This window comes from Elgaria multicarinata, chromosome 10 (genome assembly GCF_023053635.1).
Source record: "Elgaria multicarinata webbii isolate HBS135686 ecotype San Diego chromosome 10, rElgMul1.1.pri, whole genome shotgun sequence".
Taxonomy (NCBI): Eukaryota; Metazoa; Chordata; class Lepidosauria; order Squamata; family Anguidae; genus Elgaria; species Elgaria multicarinata.
Window position 1 is genome coordinate 54,452,604 of NC_086180.1, and position 22,288 is coordinate 54,474,891.

The 22,288-nt window shown below is 41.6% G+C and overlaps 1 protein-coding gene across 1 annotated transcript in view; it reads right to left on the bottom strand.

Moving 5' to 3' along the window:
• KCTD8 (potassium channel tetramerization domain containing 8) overlaps window positions 1-17,354 on the bottom strand; it is a 70,238-nt gene extending 52,884 nt beyond the window's left edge. Inside the window, exon 1 of the mRNA XM_063135223.1 lies at window positions 16,463-17,354. Coding sequence (XP_062991293.1) covers window positions 16,463-17,354 — 892 coding nt within the window. The remainder of the gene's footprint in view (window positions 1-16,462) is intronic.
• Window positions 17,355-22,288: the final 4,934 nt, after the last annotated feature.

Here is a 22,288-nt window from a genome sequence, read left to right on the forward strand (position 1 = left end):
TTTAGATGCAATACCACCAACATAGTAAACCACCTCTGCCACTGACTTTATTACTTCTTAAAAGAGGGGAGCAAATTTATACATTCTGCCTGCCACCTACTGGAGAGAAAGTTGGGATTTTTCAGCAAGATGGTCATTCTGAGGCATCTGACCAAGAGAAAAGCTAACGATAGGTCAGAGTGGCAAGCTGAGATAAATCCAAAAGGTAATCCATGCTGATAAGACAGGTACATAAAGAGAATGAGGGTTGGGAAACCAGGGAAGTGCTGGCAAGGTGAGGGAGTAAAGAAGGAACAGGTAGGGGGCCAAGCAAGGAGCAGCATGTATGAGCTGCACACTATGGATGCTTTGCTAAACAGAGATTCATAATATTAAGAGAGCTCAAGGAGAAGGTTGACATCTTCATGTCCTGATTCTGGGCTTCCTAGAAGAATCTGATTGGCCACTGTTGGAAAACAATGCAACTCTAGATGGTAGGGACTGGGGGAGAAATTCATTCAGTTTGCACTTTAATGTGAATTTTAAACCAATTTTGAAAATCTAATTTCAAACCAGTACACGAACTGAAACTTAGTTATCCTTTGGAATTCAGACTTATATAATTTTGCAACGGAGCTCTCCAAATTAAAAAAAAATGCATACAAAATGTGTATATTAGGGGAAAGTGTACAAAAAATGTGTATATCAGTGAAAATGCACTATAGTCTGAGAATTGCTTTAAAATATGTATATTAGGCAAAACGGCATATCAAATGCATGTATTAGGAGAAATGTGCACAAAAAAGCATATGAATTTTTATGCAAACATCTTTTATTTAATCTCAACATTCAGGGTGAAATAAACTTAAATCAGAAAGATATCAAAAATTAATGGATTCATCCATCTCTACTAGATGGAAACTTGTTCTGATCCAGCAAGATTCTTATATTGGCTGAGAAGGCAAAATATCAGAAATGCATCACTCTAATGCCCATTAATTGTTGCAGGACAATAGGGACCAAGGATTCTATGAAACTATTCACGGTACCTCAACCCTGCTTTGGACCTAGTGCTACCTTAAATGAGTTACATTCTCCAATGGAAATCTGACTAGTCGATAAACAAAACGCACTGGGGGGTGTCAAGAAATATCTTTTTCAGCTTATTTCCGGGTTATTTGGTTTCAATATAATGAAGTCCAAACTGCAGTTCTTTAATTCCCTGTATGCAATGGGAAATAATGAGATTACTTATCCCTACTCCTGAGAAAGGAGATTATTAAACCATCCTAGTGCTCACATACTGGCATACTGCCATCTAGTGCAGACCATTGTGTAAAACTGCCTTTGTTTTTATTTATTTATTTTAAAAAGAAAAGACTAAAAAGAGCAATCTGGGCTGGAAAGTAGCAACATGGCAGCTTTACCACTTCTATTAATTGTGTTTCTTACTCTTCCAGGCACATTCCAAAACTATCCATGCAAGTCCCTATTGAAATGTAAGGGAGCAGAGACAGAGTTATGAGCTACACAAGAGAAGTTTTAGGCAGATTCTGTTTCATCCTCCAGTTATCTAAGGATATGTCTCATTTAGATAACTGACCACAGATGAAACAATAGAATATAATTGCTTTTTAATCATCAGAATGAATCATGCTACTGCAGTTTTCGGAGAATTTCACACAAAGCCTCATTTGGGAAGGTTTCTTTACGAAAGCAGTTGCTGTTCAGAAATCCTGCTTTCAGTAACATATAGTTTATTTTAAATACATAATCACAAAGGTTTATGATAAGAAACTCTTCTTAAAGTCCCATGCTTAAGAAGAATGCAAGAGACAACTAGAATCAATAACTCACAATGTCTGGTCCAACCTTTGTAATTGTTTGTTTTGCAATCTTAGGCAAACAGATGCTAACTCAACCCTTCCACTTCTGCTGTCTTAAAACAGTGGGTTTCAAACAGTTCTGGGAAATCCTGATGTTCCTCAATGAGAAGATCAGTAACAGCAGACAAATTAGCTGAGTGACAGCTTGACCGCTGCTTCTGATCTTTTCTTCCCTACCAATACATTTTACATATATCAGTTTATTTATTATTACCTTATATTGTTACCCCAAACTTTCTCCAAGAAGGTCAGACAGCACACAAATACTCCACAACAATCCTGTGAAGTAGGCATGTGCTCCGCTCCGATTAGAAGCGTAGAAGCAGGAGCGAATTGGCCTGCTCCACCTTGCCCAGAGGCGGAGTAGAAGTGGACCGTGGACCCCTAGAAGCAAGGCAAAGAGAAGCTCCCATTTTCGGAGCGCTCCGGTTTCTGCGGTCCGCTCCGATCGCCATCTTGAAACATTTCGCCCATAGGATTGCATTGCGGAAAAGAAAGGGGGATAACTGTGTTGTTTTTGAAGCTATCTTTCTGAAAATTCTTGTGCTTAGAGAGTCGTGGATGGGGGTCATTTTGAGCCTACTCTCAGCTCTCTGCGTGGTGCGGTTCGTGTGTTAGAATTTTTTAAAAAAACAGCGGGAAAAATACCTTTTCTGAAGGGCTGAGGGGCAGAGTCAACTCCCGGTCATGATCACATGATCCCAAAGTAGGAGGAGGGGATAGGCAAAACGGGTAACTTGGGATTCTGGGAACTTCTCTTTCTTAGTCTGAACGGACTTTTCCCAGTGTTTTTTAAAACACTAGCCCCACCAAATGCACAAACACAACCTGAAATCATATACTAAGCCAATAAGAAGAGAGCACTGCTACCCACCCTAACTTTGGGGAACAACTGAAAAGATGTGGTGCAAGGGGATGAGCTCCCCTAGGGCATGCCATGTGGACATGCCCTCACTCTCTCCTGTACTTGGAGGGCCATCAGAGCCCTCCAAAGAGAGTAACCCGGTGGAGCAATGCCTATCATGAGTTGAAGTGAGAGCTTTACTCCTTAGAGCTCTTGTGGTGGAGCAATGGCTTTCATGAGTTGAACTGACAGCGTTGCTTCTTAAAAGACTGGTTCTTAGACAGGACCAGTTAAATTGGCCGATGCTCCCCCCACCCCTGGGCACGTCCCCCTATTGCTGGTAAAAGACAGATATAGCCTTTTAAAAAAAGTTCTTCTTTTTGTTTATTCAGCAACACTGCTACTTTTAATTCCACCCCTCCTTCGTTTATTTATTTATTTATTTATTTATTTATTTATTCCATTTTATATGCATTACTGGCTTATCCTTGGCTCAATTCCTTATGCCCCCAGAAATGTCTGCTGCCTGCCTGCCTTCCCTCCCTCCTACCCTGCCCACCTTGCAGGAAGGTTGTGTGTGTCTGGCTTTGACTCAGGGGAGAAGTCCTTCCTGTGCTCAATTAGACTTTTGGAAGTTCCAAATCCATTTTTCAAGTGTGGAAGAAGATTCATAGGTTTATTTCTACTCCCCAATTCATGGCATGTTGGGATTTCCTTTGAAATGGCCCCATTGAGATGTCTGCAGGTTTAAGCTCCGCCAAAAAACAGGGGATGATGGGATTGCCTTGTACCTTGGCATGATTGTGGGTCTAGATGGCATCTGTGAGTGTGCTCACTTCCCTTTTTTTTATCTGTCCAAATGTCAGTGAACAGTCCACGTCTGCAAATGGGGTGTTGGATTTTCATAAATTCCCCAAAAATCAGGGGATGATGGGATTGCCTTGAGTCTTGGCGTGCGTGTGTATACCTCCATGAGGTGTCATGGTGCCAAACTTGAGGTTTCTAACTTTCACAGAAAAAACGTTGTATACTTTTTTAGCTTAATGCAAGCCTATGGGGGGGGAAACGGAGCTCCGATCCGGATCCGGAGCTCCGCAGTGGAGCGGAGCGTAAATGGGCGGAGTGGGGGTGGAGCAAAGCGGCCTGATCCGCAAATCGCGGATCTGGAAGAGAAGCGGAGCGGGGGGTCCGTGCACACTCCTACTGTGAAGTAAGTTAGATTGAGGGGAAATGATTGACCTATGGCCACCCAGTGAGCTGGGCAGCTAAGCAGGGCTCCCAAGTCATAGTCTAATACTCTAGCCAGAAAATGAGTTCTCACCAATATGCCCTTACCAAAGCCACCTTTGGATGGAATTTTATTTTTCCTAAGTGATATTTCATAATTAAGATAATGGTTTATATGAATTACTTCACACAACTATGAATGACATTGATGTAGTTTAGGGTGACCATATTTTGGAAACCAAAAAGGAGGACAACATGGTCAGCCCCCAAGGGGGCGTGTCCAACACCAAGGGGGCGTGCCCACCCGAACATAGCCTTGGTCACATGTCTGATTTTACAGCACACATTTAAGACAAATCTGTTCTACATAACATCTTAATGTTAAAATCACTGAAATAAAGAACAAGTGAGAGATTCAATGTATCTGAAATTAACTTCACTCACTCCTACTTTTATAAGTTTTGCTGTACTTTGAAGCTTTTGCTATACTCTGTGTGTTACATTCTCCCCTTCCCTCAAATATCTTTTCTGACTGTATCTTCACTCATTGCAAGCTGTTGTTGTTGTTAACACGGTTTGCTAAATGACAGTTTAAAAATAATAATTTTAAAACCTCAATTTTAAAAAAATTCCTAAAAAATCAATGGATGAACGGATCTTTTTCAAATTTGGTGTGACTAAAGCCCTTCCTAAAAGCTACCATTGTTCCAAGTTTCATGTCTTTATCTTAAAAAACGATGGAGTTATAAGCATTTTTGTTAATTCCCATTAGAGCTGCTTTATGGGGGAAAAAATTCTGGATTTCCCCTCCCCCTCCTGGATTTGCCATCAAGAATCCGGACAAATCTGGTCATATGGTCACCCTAATGTAGTTGAATATTTTTTTCAATTTGGTATGACCTTGTCTTCTCCTAGACTGGAAGAAAATATATGCATCCACCTCTTCGACAGAATTGGAGTGAAAAGCCAATTTATATATTCAGAATTCTAACATGGTACAGTCATCACAGTGCTCTCTAATTTGACTGCAGATGAGAGATGGCATGTTGAAAATTCTTGTCAATGTAAAAACACAGTTTAGAAAATTTCTAGCTTGGCCCTCTCCCTGATGCACTAGTTTTCTAGGTTCACAGGGAGGTTCATCAGATGAACGTTGTATCGCATGCTCGCTACTGCCCACTTATGGATGTGTGTGTGTGTCATTTGTCTTTTAGATTGTAAGCCTGTGGGCAGGGACTGTGAAGAAATACTTTTGTAAGCCGCCATGAGAGCCTTTTTTGGCTGAATGGCGGCATAAAAATACTTAAATAAATAAATAAATAAATAAATTTAGACGATGACATCTGCCTCCCGCGTGCCTCCTGCACAACTCCCACTCCTTCTGCTTGTTTTTCTGTCACAAATCAGGCCCCTTTTAATCCGACTTCATTTTTTAAATGGAATGTGCCGCGATCTTCTGCTGTGTGCAGGAAAAGCAGCACGTTTAAAATGGCCCCTGAATGGGTCTTGTGGTCTTTGTTTACTTCCTCTTTCCCCTCAGGGCAGAAGAGGAAGTAATGAGGGAGAAATGTGGGGGTGGAGAAGCAATGGTAAGGAAATGTGATTTCCCCTCATGCTCTGAATGTTTAATATGGGTGAGGTTTCAAAAATCAAGCTATATTGAAATCGAAGGGCTTAAGGGATGCAGTACCTTAAGGGATGCAGTATATGGATTGTCCCTTAGTTTGCTATCAGAAAAACCATAGCGAGGATTGCTTTAGGAACAAAATTTAATAGGCAGGATTTACCTAATAACAAATTATGATAAAGGAAGTAAAATGTTGGTGGTTGGAATGGAAGAGTGGAGACGAGCATGTTCTTATTTGTTATCTCTGATGTTGATTCTTATGGTATTTTTCCTTTGCTGTTTCAGTTTTGAAAGTTGTTTTTAATCTGTATTTTATGATCATATTAGTTTTTACTATATTGTTTAAGCTGCTATGATTTTTGTGAACCGCCCAGAGAGCTCCGGCTATTGGGCGGTATAAAAATGTAATAAATAAAATAAAATAAATAAATAAAATATGATAATTTTTATAAAGGATGTTGTTGATTATTAAGCAATGTCCAAATCAGTGGTTATCCCTACATACTTGCATACCTACCATGGAATATTTTTTATTTACAATCTTTTTTTCACTAGATGCAGCCTATAAACCTCAATCTCTAGATGTGATTCCAATTATAGCTACTGTATACATTTCTCAAGTGTTACAAAATGAAGGCTAAATTCAATCAAATAAATTAAAATCAATTAGAATGATTGAATTCACTAAAACATTTGTGTTTATGGAGAGATGAGTTCTCACTACGTGAACAAGTTTTCATAAAATTAAAACTGAAAATGAAGAGCTAAAAAAATTAAGCTTGTTTGCATTTGTATAATATTTCATACAGTCCAAAATCCAATTATCATTCCCTCTAATACCGAACTTGGCTGGTCAAGTGGGACCTCCAAAAACAAAGTAGTAGTTTACAGTTTTACATTCCTAGGTATGTAAGTTTGCAAATTAAAAGAGTTTTTAAAAACAACAACTAAAAATGGCCTCTGACAAGGATCTATGAGTTTATAGGACCTATGGAATATTGAAATCAAAGGGATGTAGGAAGCTGCCTTATATCAAATCAGACCATGGTTCATCTAACTCAATGTTGTCTACAATGACTGCCAGTGACTGTCTAGGATTTCAGACAGATGACTTTTCCCTCCATACATGGAAATACTAGGGAATAAACCTGGCACCTTGTGCATGCAAAGCCCTCATCCTACCACTGGGCTACAACCAGATGAGCCATGGAATATTAGGGTGTCATTGGGGAAGAAAAGGGAAATGGAAGATGAAAGAGAAAAGGAACTGTTCACACCCCTAACAGTTTATAGGAAGTATCCTGAAGTGGCGGGATTAGGGTCGAGGGGGGGATGTGTGGTGCAATGCTAACTACTCCTTCCCTTCTTCAATCTCATTTGACACTAATTTTTAATAATCAAGCTCTGAAAAGTTTGACAAAGTATCGAAATACTTCTGGACTTGCCTTGCCAACTCATAATCAGTGTTCACACACAGATATATCCTCTGTCATGTGGAAATTCTGTCTCCATTTGCCAGCTGCTCCAAGTTGCAATACTGCCTTCACATTTCAAATATCTCCATCATACTAACCAAGTCAATGCAGCTTTTTATCAACGTATTCCCCATGATGCAAGGAACAAAACATCCTCTAAGGTGCTAGAGTATACTATCAGCTGCTGACTTTCCAACGATGAAACTTCATTACTATGTATGATGATGTTTATTATGCAGCTTCTATCTGCTTCTTCTTGAGCAAAGACCTCTCATTCTAATAAAGGAACTATCACTGCATAAATTCAGAAGTCGTTATACAGCAGCATCAATAATTGTATTCGATCTATTCAGAACATTCTAGAAAGCTCATTACCATGATGCTAAAACCATCTTCTAGTCCTCTAGCTTCTTTTATGGCAGTAGTGTATTTAATTAAGTGCAATACTAAAAAAAAAAAAAGAATTCTACATGACTTAGGTCCAGATGTTGTTGTTGTTTCATCTTGAAAGCCTGCAGGCTAGGTAAAGGATATAGAATAGGTGGCAGAACTTTATGTTAAGAGTATGTCACAAAAATCAAAAGATGTGCGGTGTAATTAGATGCATGTTTACTTCAAAGCAAGTCCCACAGTTAAGTGGGTCTTATACCAGAGCATGTGTACTTAGAATTGAAACCTTTACACAGATCAGAGGAAATAGACTTTTATTGATGGTTGCACTGACTAGACAGGCAGTAAGCCTATGTGCACCAGTTGCTGGGGAACATGGGTGGGAGGGTGCTGTTGCACCATGTCTTGCTTGTTGGTCCCTGGCTGATGGCTGGCTGGCCACTGTGTGAACAGAGTGCTGGACTAGATGGACCCTTGGTCTGATCCAGCATCAGGGCACTTCTTATGTTCTTAGACACCACCATTTTGAACTGCATCATTGTTGTCCCACCTGCAGTCTCTATAGCATCTTGGAAGGAAGGAAGGACAGACGGATGGACAGACTGCTATTCCCTTTTGCCTCTCAGAGAGACAGGGCAGCAGGAGGAAGAGGAATAGCACAGTCCTGGCATAAAGAGCAACAGTCACTGCTTGCCTTTGGTTCCGTGGCCCACAGAGACAGCTACCATATCTCCTCTTCCTTGTCACTGTCCACTTGCAAAGGTACAGGGTGGAAGTGTAGGCTGGTAGTAGAAGAGGAAAGAGCAGAAAGGGACTGTGGCATTTTTAAATGCAGTAATCAGATGTTGCTGCTTACTCACCCCATGCTTGTATTCATTGCCAGTCTGTTTTTCATTGGCAACTGATAAACCATAGCCTAGGATGTGGTGTGTGTGTGTGTGTGTGTGTGCGCATGCGTGCGTGCATGCACATCTCCCTCATAAACCCCTCCTGAATGCTCACAGCTCCCTAGATCTCAGGCAGATATTAGAAGAAGATCTGCAGCAGGTTCCTACCTCCAGGGCCATCAATTTCAAACTATGTAGGAGGGCTCTAGATGATTTACACCATCACATCAGCTCTCCTCTCACACAGTGTGGTCAGGGAGGTTGTTTGTAAGAGGGGTAAGCGGCACGAAGAAGGGTAGTTCTGACATCCTTTTCACTCCAACATGAATTATACTTATAACACTGGCCAGGAAAGAGTACAGGCACCTCACAGAGCTGTTGCCGCACACTCAGCCTGTTTAGTTTGTTCCTTCCTTGAGGAAGCAGCCAAGATAAAGAGGCAAGCTCACACAACTACACACTCCTTTGCTGATCAAAAGTTTCAGTCAATGCATTATCTCCACCCTTCCAAAGAGATGAAAACTTTGCCAGATAAAGAAATCAGCATCACCACTAACCTTCCTGATCTATGGTGTATGAGCAGTTTTTATAAGCATGGAACAAAATAAAATGCCTATGGTCTCTTGAAAATCATAAGATCTCTTTCCCTTTTTACAATTCTGTAAAATGCTGATCTGGTGGTATGTGCACCTCTTTGTAAAGAAGGAGAAATCACCTGATGTTAATTTAGAGAATTAGTGGTTATTTCAATTTGCACCATGTTTGCAATAATAGTTCATATATAGATAATTTACATATGGTCTGTTCTTATAAGCTTGCACTAAAAATTCAGTAACTCTTGAAAATCAGAATGTCTTTTCCTTACAAATAGGTATGAGTTTGCCAAATATATGATAGGGATTTTCTTCTAAAATGGCTGTGAAATATAGGAACAACTGATGATTTGAAGCATTTTTTTTGCCCCTTAGGGCTTAAATGGCCATTTGCATTTTTAATATGCAGAACGTTAGCTATTTTCAGAAAAAAAGAAAATGTGCTTCAAATGTATGTTGTAGTCTAGAAGCAAAAAAGAAGACATATTTGAATTTTAACTTTAAATGAAAATAATTTTAATTTAATTTAACTAAGTGGTATCTCTAGTACTTAACATTAACTCATTAGTAATCTGTATCTTTTTTAAAGCCCCCTTCAGAACTTAATTTGAGCAAGGGCTCAGCTCTGGAACATGTGAAATTGAAGTAGAGTGCATCTGAACATGAGCAGAGTGTCTTTTCCCATCAAAGCAATCACACCCAACCATACAGTTAAGATGAAAGAAATACGGCTTCCACATTAGTGGCTACAGTTTCCAGGCAAATTTAAAAATGTCAATGATGGTTTCCTGCAAAGCCACAGAAACCTGGACCAGTCTTGTTTTCATGTTATCCATCAGGCTCAGTTCATACCAAATAATATGAGCTGGTAGCTAATATATTGTCAAGATTAATATCTTGACAATATCTGCGCCCTTATCTGGACAGAGATAGCTTAGCTACAGTTATCCATGCTCTGATAACCTCTCGTTTGGATTACTGCAATGCGTTATACGTGGGGCTGCCTTTGAAAACGGTCCGGAAACTTCAACTGGTGCAAAACAGGGCAGCAAGGTTATTAACAGGGACTGGCCGGCGAGATCACATTACACCAGTCCTTTTACAACTTCATTGGCTGCCAGTCCAGGTCCGGGCCCAATTCAAAGTGCTGGTATTGACATTTAAAGCCCTAAACGGTTTGGGGCCAGGTTATCTGAAGGAACGCCTCCTCCCATATGTACCTACCCGGACCTTAAGATCATCTACAGGGGCCCTTCTCCGTGAGCCCCTGCCAAAGGAAGTGAGGCAGGTGGCTACTAGGAGGAGGGCTTTCTCCGCTGTGGCACCCCGGTTGTGGAACGAGCTCCCCAGAGAGGTCCGCTTGGCGCCTACACTGTACTGCTTTCGTCGCCAGCTGAAGACCTTTTTATTCACTCAGTATTTTAACACTTAATTTTAACTTAAATTTAAATTTTACTGTTTTAACTCTGTATTTTAATCCTATATCAACTTTGCTGTGTGGTTTTATCCTGGTTGCGCTTTTTATACTGTATTTCGTAATTGTGTTTTAAACTGTTGGGTGTTTTACTGTGGTTTTAATTTTTGTGAACCGCCCAGAGAGCTTCGGCTATTGGGCGGTATAAAAATGTAATAAATAAATAAATAAATAAATATTGGACAGAATCTAACCAATTACATTGATTTCATTATGATTGATCAACATTTGAAATCAAGGGGGCCTAAAGGTGCTTAATTTTAGCTGGCTCATTGGCATTTTTTTTCTTTTTATAGTAATATTTATACATAATTTCTACAAGGACTAGGATCATATTAAATAGAAACTTTTGTCAGGTTAGTTCTTTGTGGAATAAAAGCAAAATGATTTTACATGATGTATGGAATCCTTTTTTGGTTTGCTTTATCAAAATTTTCTTTACTGACCAGACTGATCAATTCAATTCTTCATAATAATTCATCTTCCTTATGAATTCATATGAACCAGATTACTTGGTAAACAGTGTACATGGTGCATATTTATATGTTTGCTTAGCAGACCATTTGTTTCAACCTGAATATATCATTACATCTTAAAACAGAGTGACAAAATATTCTCAGTCTTCTAGAAGGAAGCTGGAATTAAGCAAAACTTCAATAATTCACTGTCATGCTGTCAAAGATTTCTACTGGTTTGGTGACTAATGAATTTTGCAGCCCTTGGGAGGATCATAAATAAGACCATTCCTGAGGATACAAACTAACTTCACAGAGAATGGAAGCTGGTTTTTGTAAGTAAAGGGAAGAAATCTAAAATGCACACAACTATGAGCATAAAAGGAAATAATGGACTACTGCCAAAATTATTAATGGCTGCAACACAGTGTAAATTCTTAGTGAAACTACCAAGGTACAAAGAAATATTAATATATTTACATTATTCTATTCTTTCAAAGGAGTCCTCCTCTCTATGATTAATATATTTGTACGTCACAGAATAATGTAAGTAAACTGGCCAAGTCCCTGGTGCAAGGAGCTTATACATCTGTATTTATTTATTTATTTATTGCATTTTTATACCCCTCTACCCCAATAGCTGAAGCTCCCTGGGCGGTTCACAAAAAATATTCGTTTAGTGGAGAAACACAAAAGAAAGTGGTGAATAGATTTTGGACCAAAAGTCAAATTACCCTTATCTGAAAATAGAGTATATTTTTAATTAGTTTCTCATTGTATTGGAAATCAATATCATGCATTTTAGGCCCTCCTGCTATATCGACAAAGGTCTGTGGACAAAATTTAGAACCACCCCAAGAGATTAAATCAGATATATGGACACACACCCCTCTGCAATGGAATATAGATGACACTATCCCCAGATTTTTAAAAACTCAAATGGACGGCCAAATGTTTTATTGAAAACATATATATGGTACCACAACCAAATATCTCTTAAAACTATGTAAAATATTGTTAAAGTTTTAATGACTTCAATCGCTCTAAAAGATTTTTTTTTAATCATCAGGAAAAGATGTTTTGTACTATAGCCTAGACACACAACTACAATTTCAACATAAAACTATATAATTCTTGAACAGAATGGTTAGCCAGTAACATTTAATGGCTTGTTTCCATCTACTAAGCTCCTCTCACAGGCCTGTCACACTAATCTAGATTTCTGGGGAACCCTGTTCTATCATTGTGGTTCCCATGGCTTATGCTGGCCTCACCTGTACTGCACAAAGTCTTGGACTCAGCCAGAGCTGGGAGGAGCAGCCATGAGAGGCATCCCTGATGGGAGGCATGTGAAGGAGGTGCCTTACTCAGCCAGTACTTGGAGCAGCCTCTCCTTCCAGAGCCAGCTGAGTCCCTTTCACCATGCTGGGAGAGTGTCAGGTATAGGTACAAGGCTGGCCTTGTACTAGTAGGTAGATTTATTAGGAATAGTTTGAGAATGTCAGATGTCTCTGCAATCTTATCTCTGTAAGTAGTTCCCATGGGATCTAGCTTGCTTACTCCCTGTTGCGTTCTTGAAGCTGCTGGTTCTCTGAGAACTTAAGAGTGTTTTGATAGGGAATAGGCCGCTCTTGGAAGCTGTCACTCAGCCTTTGTTACTGGCAGTAAGAGGTATAAATTAATATATACTGGTAAGACCCACTTTTGTTTTCAGCCACACCCACCACTACAATGTGGCTTGGACTGAAAGAAATTCAAAATCCCTGCCTTAAAAAGTAACACATGGGTATGTTTTGGATACTGACCGGCTTAAAATAGACAAAATTGTCCCCTGGGAAATAAAACAAACGAACAAACAAGTTTCTTGTACTTCTGTTTTTAGAAAGATTGTGGTTATCTTGCTGCAGCAAAGTTTGCTACAGCAAACATCACCTATTCAGTCAAAGCATAGCAAGTTTCTCATGTGAGGCTCACATTTTCAGCCCAACTATTCTCACTGGTATTGTGGGGTGAGTGCTGGGCAAAAACAGCCCCTGAAAACTGAAATAATATTTGAGAACCATTTTAAAATGTTTGGGGTGAGATTACCTTTACGGTCAAAGTAGCAGAGGGTTATTTGCGCATCCCTTTTTTGTTTCGTCAAAAAAAGTTTGCCCCTGCTTCAAGCAGCAGTATGGGTGCTCAAGCCAATGGAGGCTTCCCTACCATTGCCAACAGCAGCTGGGTGTGTGTGTGTGTGTTTTCATCAGGAACACAGGAGAAAAGGATTAAAATCCCTGACTTCCTGCAGCCCTTCACCAAGGCTACTATTTACAAAATAAAAAGTTAATCCCATCTTTTGTTGTATGTTAATCACATTCAAGCAATCAACTTCACATCTAGTTTGGCCCTCAGAGTTAATTCACATGCCCACCCAGGCTTAAGGCTTAAGTTACTGTATGTCTCAGGGCAAAACAGACATTACTTTAATGTCTTTCCCCCCCAATTTTTACTCTAGAGTAGGTGCAGCCCCATCAGGATTGGGGTCCTAGTGTGGGGGGACAGGGAAGTTAAGATCCAGATCAGGCCCCATGCACCTACTGTAGAGTGATGATGATGATGATGATGATGATGATGATAATAATAATAATAATAATAATAATAATAATAGATAGCTGCTAGACGCACATTTAAAGTGATGCCTGTTTTGGCTCTCAGTGACCACAATACCCAACACAAAGTCTTTTCAATATCACCATAAAAGTGCAGTGGCATATAAAAGATTTACTCTGCATGTGGTAATGGCTATAGCCACTGGTAAGCAGTTTCAAGAGTCCATGAGTCCGACAGGTGCACAAGTTGTATTCAATTGCTGCTGAACATGTCAGTTTGTGAAAATCCATAAATTTTCCATTATATTTTCCTTTACATTAAGTTGGATTTTTAAATCAGGAAATTGCAGCCACATCCCAGTCAAATAACTATTGTACTAAAGTGCTCCAATTTTCTCCACCATCCCTTCCCTCCAATTGTAGAAGTACCAGCACATATACACATACACACCCCTGTATTTTGGTTAGTTACTTGCGGACAGCAACTCCAAAGGGGAAGGTTAATGGAAGATCGGGGAAGGTTGGGAGTAAAAAATAACATTACTCTCTCATAATGGGTTTAACTCAAACCTTTCCAAACACATTTTAAAAAGTTTTAATGCATTCTGAATCTTGGGGAAAACAACTGATGATGTTCCCATTTTGAACCCAGCTGTGTTTTTGTTAGTCCAAATCACTTTTTTACTTATTATCCAACACAGCATGTACTTTGTGAGATTTAAGGATGCTGTCTAGCAACACATCTACATTTTATTTTTTTTCCATTTATGCATGATGTGAAATCTGTACATTTATGTACACTTAACTTAAAATAAAGTTATTTAGGGAACGTCACCTACTATGAAGCCTTTCACCCTTCTTTTTTTTTAAATAGTTCTTTTCAATAGTCATTGGGAAACTGAGACTCTTCTTGTTGTTCTGTCTCCACTGAAATGTATCCAGATGGAATCTGTTTACTTTGTAGTTAATGGGAATGGAAGAAAATATAGTGATAAAATATTTAAAAGCTTTCCTTGTAGCTTTGCCTGCTTTAATCTTGTGCAAACCTTCAATTCAACAAAACCTGTGAAACCCCCAAAATCAAACAGCATCACTCTCTACACCTTAAACAGGAGAGTTACAAGCAGGAGCAGTGGTTGCTAGTGCTTCCAATGGTTTTGATGGGGAGAAAGCCCCAAATTTTTCACACAGAAAAATATTAAAGACATCAGTATCAGCATCTGTTCTCCAGTTTCACAATCACACACTAAGGAAATCAAAATAGTGGTTAGGGCCTTTATGCCATCACAGTAAGTTCCTACTTATTTCTCTTGATTCAAGTTCTTGGTGCAGAAACAAAACAACAAACAATAACACCTGCACCAAGTCAAGAAAGTTCTTGGTACACAAGATACACAAGTTGAGTGCCAGTTCACATATGCATATTCACACACTCCTTGACCAAGTAATGGCTTACATGACCACAGACAGAACTGTCATATCACTGAATGACAAATCAAACAATACATTTCAATGGAAGTTCACAACTTTGGTTCACAAAATTAGTCATGAAGACTGGTGAGAGGACAAGTGATGAACACACATGTGTGAATCAGCCCTACGAGACTAGCATATGAGAAGGAGGAAAATTGAACTGGGAAGAAAATAATCCCAGAAAAAGTCAAAATTCCTCTCCCACAAGTATCTCATCATCCAGATCCCAAAAAATATAAATTCTAAATAAATCTCATGCATTTTCCTAGAATGTGTTTCCTAGGAATTTGTTTAAAAACAATGTTGAATGTTTGGCAAGAGTTGTGTTTTGTTTGAACATTGAAGAGACTACACATTAGAAATGGATGACTCTTCTTTTTTTGCCCCACACAGTTACATTTTAAAAGGAGTCAATTGGCATATTTGGCATAGTGGCAATAGGTAGGTAAATTATAACTTATTGGAAGATTGCCAAATTTCTCTTCCTCTGCAGTGTGCAAGAGCATAAATGGATTTTAAGAGATACATATCCATTTACAGTGAGTCATTTATACACAGAAGTGCCTGCAGCCCTGGACCCATTAATGCAGAATTCTAAAAGCGACTACAGGCACAATGTTATACATGTTAAGACAGAAGTGCTGGGAATTGTAGGGCTTTTCTTCTGTCTAAACATGCATAGTATTGTGCTCTAAGTAAATTTTTGAAGAAGTAACATAAAGAAGAGTTACCTAGCTCTATAACTCCAGAGACCAAGGTTCAAATTGTTGCTAGCCATGAAGCACACTGGGTGAACTTGGGCTAGCCACCACTTTTAATTATAATCTACCTCACAGACTACTACTACAGTTACTGCTACTAAATTACATACTGCTGGGGTCAAACTTGCCTAGGTGTCACACTCTGATTTACAGGATTCACAGAGGCATCTGGGTGGTCATGGTATGAAACAAAATACTGGACTAGATGGAGGGTAGCAAGGCTCTTACCATCTTATATCCTTTATCTAGAAGAAGCCTTTGTAGTAATTCCAGATGGAAGCTTAGTAGTGAAGGAAAGGCATGTTGCATATGTTTAAGCTTTCATAAACTGTATCCACAATACACCAGAACGCTAATGGAACTATCCAAGGTGCTGAACCAATCAAACCTCTAAAGGAACTATTCAAGGTGCTGAACCGGGCAGATCTCTAAAGGAACCATCCAAGGTGCTGAACCATAAACCCAAATTAGGTTCAGGACCTTGGATAGCTCCTTTAGAGGTCTGGCAGGTCCCAGAATGGATTCACAGCCCCACCGAAATTGGAGCCACCAGCCACCACTGGTCAGTCAGTCTTTAAGGCAGCACAAGTCTCTCCGTTGCTTTTGCTGCAACAGACTAACAGCACACACACACACACACACACACACACACACCTCGGGAAGTTGCATATATTTAGAGATACTTTCTTCTGAATTATTTTCAAGTCGTTGCTGGAAAAGAGTTCAAATTACCGCGAGCCCTGGCCCGTACCCTTCCCGGGAAAGCTAGGAAAGCGGAGCAGTAGAGCTGGGGGACTTACTGTAGAAGATATACTCCGTGTAGCTGCTCCAGATCTTGTCCTCCCTGTACTGGTTAATGAAGGCTGCGGTGCCGGTGGAGTTGCAAGCCGCCATGTGAAAGCCGGCTTCGGAGAGGCGGTCGAAGGCCTGCTCCAGGTAAGTGAACTTCAGGTAGAAGCGAGACGTGTATTTCTCGGGAGGCCGGTCCGGGTCGCGGCTCTCGTTGAGCGTCTCGCCGAAGATCTCCTTGGCCAGGGCGATCCGGCCGCACACCATGATGCGGGCCACGCGGCGGAACTTGGCGTCGGTTTGGTTATCCCGCACCGTTGTGTAGGAGCCCCGGTAGCCGACGGTGATGAAGCCGGCGCGCTTCTCGCCGGCGCGCTGGTGGGGCAGGAGAAGCTCGCCGCTGCCCGGCGAGTTGCCGTCCTCCAGGTCGCTCTGGCAGCCCTCGTCGTTGAGCGAGCTCTGCTTGGCGACCTTGGGCGAGAGCAGCTTGACCAGCTCGGAGAGCTGGAAGTACTCGGCCTCGCGCAGCAGGCGCTCCTTCTCCGGGAAGTGCTCGGGCAGGGCCAGCTGCTTGTCTCGCAGGTAATCCAGCACGTACCTGAAGAGGAAGCCGTCGCGGTCGATGAAAAAGCGCGCCCGGCTGTCCCTGGGCAGCTCCCGCGGGGCGCTCCGGCGGGGCGAGAACATGTGCGCCAAGGTGCTGTCCGGCACACTCAGCAGCGTCGAGTGCTTGGTCACGTACACCTGCCCGCCCACGTTCAGCTCCACCACCTCGGGGAAAGCGCAGCCTCCCGCCGCCGCCACAGCCGGCGAAGCGCAGGAAGAGACCATGTCGCTAATGGGCAGGATAGTGGCCGTGCTGCCGCCGCCGCCGCCGCCGCCGCCGCCGTCCTTCAAGGCCATGGCTGCTGCGGCAGCTGCCGACGGCGCCCCCAGGCCACTTTGCCTCAGCGCGGCGCACAAACGGGACGGGACAGCAGCAGCTGTTGCCGCCGCCGCCGCCGCCTCGCGCAGCGCTCCTCAAGTGCCTTCGGACTCCGGCGGCAGCTGGTGGCGGGCTGGTTTGCCAGAGCCACCCGCTCGCTTTCGGGCCCCCTTGCCGAATAGGCGCTCTCCTCGGCGCCCCCGACTTGAGCGGCTTGGCGGTTTTCTTCTCAGTGCACCATGTCCAAGGACTAATAGTCACTGCGCCTCACCCGGAGCCCACACAGAAGCTCCTCGCGCGCGCGCTCTGCGCCTCACACAGTTCTTCCCAAGAGCCTGGTTTCTGGAGCGCCCCTCCACTTCTCCCGCCTTTTCCGCCCCACAGGTTTCTTTCTTTCTTCGTCTTCTTCTTCTTCTTTCTCTCTCGCTTTGCGCCGGACGACTCTTTTCGAGAACGGGGCTGTCTCCTCAAGATAGGCTCCGTCTCAATGCGCACTTATAGCGGGGAACTCCCTCTTGCACCCCCCCCCCGCCCCCATTAGGAGACCTCTTTGACCCATACTCCTTTCCCCATAGCGCCTCAGCTCCATCCAGGCTCCTTTCCCAAGTCTTCTCCCGAAGGTTGCGTTTCAACCACACGATGCTTCCGGAGCAGGACGCGAGTCCCGTTCCTCGGCCCTCTGCCGTTTGCTAACCGCACTACCCGTTGGGCTGCGTGGCGCAGCGGCGTGTCAGAAACTGCACCTTCCGGACCGGGCAGCGGCAGCAGCAGCAGCAGCCCATGAGGAAAAGGCGGCGGCTGGTGCGTGCGGCAACAGCCTCGCTCTGCCTCAGCCCAGCCAACCCAACCCGCCAACCACAAGCAACGGCAGCAACTCGGGGAACCCGCGCTGACGTCAAGCCCAGCCAGCAAAAGGAAGAGAAGCCGTTGGCACGTTGTGAACAGCTGACATCTTTAAAGGAAAGGAGGGCAGAGGGTGGGGTGGGACCTGCTCAGTACTGGGATGGGAAGCCGGCTGCTACGTGTTTCTTCCGCAAGTGGGGCGACCAGTGGAGGCTGGTGGCTCCGATTTCGGTGGGGCTGTGAATCCATTCTGGTTCCAGGCAGAACCAGGCAGAACTCTAAAGGAATGATCCAAGGTGTTGAACCCCAGCCCCAACATAGGTTCAGCACCCTGGAGAGTTCTAGCTCTGGTTCTGATTGAAAGCCAGAATGGATTCACAGCCCTACCGAAATCAGATCCTCCAAGCTCCATTAGGGGTGGGGGGAGTGGAACATTATTATTTTTCCCATTCCAGGGAACCAACCTAGGAGTCTGAACCAGGCTGCCTTCTTGAGCTGAATTAATCAATATATAAACGGAAGAACCAGGATCAGTGGGTGCATGAGAAGTGACTTATTTGTTTATTACATTTATATACCGGTCCATAGCCTTAAGAGGAACACACTGCTTTCAAGAAGTACAGTAACTTGTGTAAAAATTACAACAAGAAATGTTGTAGGATTTTGATGTAACTAACTGCAATTTGTGTAATAAGGCATAGGCTAAATCTAATAAAATGTTCGTGAGTGTGAAACATTATTATTTTTTACTATGGTGCCATATACCCTGAACCAGATTCACCCAAGGCAAGGGAATTCACCTCCTCTTTCATCACCTCCCTGCCATTCCTGGTTAAGTACACATAATTTATCTCATAGTAGTCCAATGGCAGAATAAGAATATTCCCTTGCTGAACTTTTCCTTAACATGACATTAGTAATAAATCACAGTGTTTGAGTAGTTTCACTTTACAATAAATAATTTCATAGAAAATGGTTGCAGGGTTGAATTGGTCTTTGAACTTGTTATGGAGCATGGTGTCCGGAATGGGCCCAACAACTTTCATTCCAATAGTTGCCTTCGAGAAGGAGATCTTGTTTACAGTGCAGTTTGCATTTATTTTATCCCCACTTAAAAAATCTTACGGTAGAGATTTTGTTTAATTATGCTGTAATTATATCATAAATATGAATGCCAAGTTTTATCTCAGTGCTCAAGGTATTCAACATGGTATTCAAACTTGGAATGAACTTGCACAGCAACTTTCATTCTGATATCTCATCAAGGCAAACTTCACATTGGGGCACCTTTTGCTTTCCCCTTCCCTGAACAAAGGGTGTGGAGCAAGGTCAAGCAGGTGATGGAACTTCAAACAGAAAATTGTATTGTAAATGTGCATTTCAAATTCCATGGTGATATCTCAATTCTTAGGGATATATAGCATTACAGTGTGTTTTTCAATTTTTATAGCTCCTTTGAAAAATACGGCCAGCCTGGTGTTCAAAATTAAAATACAGAACCTACCAAGTGCTTTTAGAATAGTAATTTCTAATTTATCTTGATTTTTTCACATAACAGATGGCTGGGGTAAACTTGGTTGTTTTTAAGTGTCTTTTGCAAATTGTCATCAGCAACCTCTTAATTTCTTTTTTTTTTTTTAAGTCGTTGAAGATTTAGGCCTATGTGATGTGTAGAATCTTTCTTCTACAAAGATTTCTTCTGGACTCCCTGCCATCTATATGCCTTAACTGGATGTAGGGCTGAAGAATGTGGGATGGGAGAGGGTACACTCTATTGGGACCTGGAGATCCAGGGCTGCAGCCCCATTGTTATGGACAAAATGGATCCTAAATGGTAGATCATGCTTGAAGATATTTATTGAAACTTATTTCCATGCATCAATGTGCCTATTGTCCAGATCTAATGAGTTTTGCTGTAGCCAAGGGGAATCAGTGTTGGAGCTGAACCAGCAACATTTTGAGCAGTGAGTTTTGGGCTTTTTCGCTAGAGTTTCTTCTCCAGAGCAGAGAGAGCATGCTGCTTGTGCAGTTAAACTAAAAGTATGGTTTGAGAGATAGAGAAAGTTGATCAACCTCTGTGACATGTTATCTCAAGAACTATGAGGCCTGGAGTTCCTTGCCAGAGGCAGAATGGAGGGACAGCTGCTAGAAGGGAAAAAAGCATCATAATAGGGACAGTGCAAGCCAGCGATCCCAGACTAGTAATATTTATAGGTCCAAATATATTTGAGTACATTTATAGTTTACAGTGAAGAATATGAATTAAAACAACATGAAAATGATTTCAATACAGAGACTGTGTGTGTGTCAATAGATGATGAAGAAAAGCTGCCAGATTATTTATTTATTTATTTATATAGCACCATCAGTGTACATGGTGCTGTGCAGAGTAAAACAATAAAATAGCAAAACCCTGCCGCATAGGCTTACATTCTAATATGTGAGTCCAATCTAATATTTTCCGAAGGTATCAGTGACTTTGGGGTGATAATTAAATATTTTGCTTAGTACATTGCATTCCAACCATGCTCTCAAACAACAGTATTTTATTCCATCAGTAAAGTAGTTCTCTTCTGTACTGCCCACACTTCTAATGCAATGGTGCATAAATTATTTTTGTTCACTTCTGTGCAACACGAAGAACTTGACTGCTGAAGTAAACTATTTCTGTTTAAGATGCTAGGCAAAAAAGCATTCTCTGACATCAATTGTATGTAGTCTGTGAATATCGCCTTCAAACAACCCTAGAAGTTGGGTACAGTGGTTTCTATCCAATGTTAATCAAACATAAGCCCCATTCATTTTAATGGGTCTACTCTAAGATTGGATACAGAAGTGTGTGTATATATCAGCTAGTTCGTATCAGAGGCTGTGGTGCCAGCAAAATTAGCTTTGCCCACTTATAAAATATGTACGGAACAGAAAAAAGGTTGTTCAACTTCCCTTTTCCCCTAGCAGGATGGATTTGGGAGAACCCTTCTTTTATTTATCTCACCTGTTCACTTGCACTTGACTGCATCTTGGTTCACACAGGGATGAGCAGCTGAAGTATAAAAGGGAGGGCCGCTACGACACACTCCTTCATGGTGAAAGCTTAAGTGCTAGTGTCAGAAAGATCCCATTCATACTGTTATTAAAAATGATATGTAAAATTGTCCTGTAGAATTATGTGGAGTGGGTGGATGAGTAAGTGTGCATGTACGTGTGTGCATGCGCGCGCGCACACACACACACACACACACACTGTTTGTAGAAAATAGGAATATATAAAAAAATAGACTTTGCCCAAGTACATTTACATGTGAAAAGGGATAGTAAGCAATGACTTTTCTCCCCATGACTATACTGCAGTGAAGCAACGTAATCAAAATGTAAAACTAGTACATCTTCACCTTGCAAGGTGCTTCATTTAAAAGCAGCAGTCTCCCAAATGCATCATGAGGATAAATTAATGATAGCGTCGAAATACATGAGTAAGGTTAAAGGTGCAAGCTCCATAGAGCATTCTAATAAGCTAACATATGTAAATGTAATATTCAGTGGTGTCCTCCTCATAATAATGTAAATAAAGATGAATTATCAACTACATGATTACCAAGGAGGAAATTGTGGTATTAGAAAATATGAAATAGAAAAAATAATACATAGCGGGGCAGACAGATTTCTTCTTCTTCTTCTTCTTCTTCTTCTTCTTCTTCTTCTTCTTCTTCTTCTTCTTCTCCTTCTCCTTCTCCTCCTCCTCCTCCTCCTCCTCCTCCTCCTCCTCCTCCTCCTCCTCCTCCTCCAGAATTCTGAGATCCACCAACAAGAGCTGATGCAAAACACAATGCACTTAGAATTAAAGAACTTTGAGCCCACACAAATATCCACTCCTGGTTCCCCCAACCTTTTTCATTTCAATAGTATAATTTGGGAAAGGAACAAGGGGAGTAATAATGTTGCCAGTGTTAAAAAATTGGGAGTTAGACATCCTTGCTGATCTACTGCAAGCCCACAGTATATATTAGTAGACCCAGACCTACATTCTGCTCACCTAGAGTCCTATGGGCACATGACATTCAGAATGATT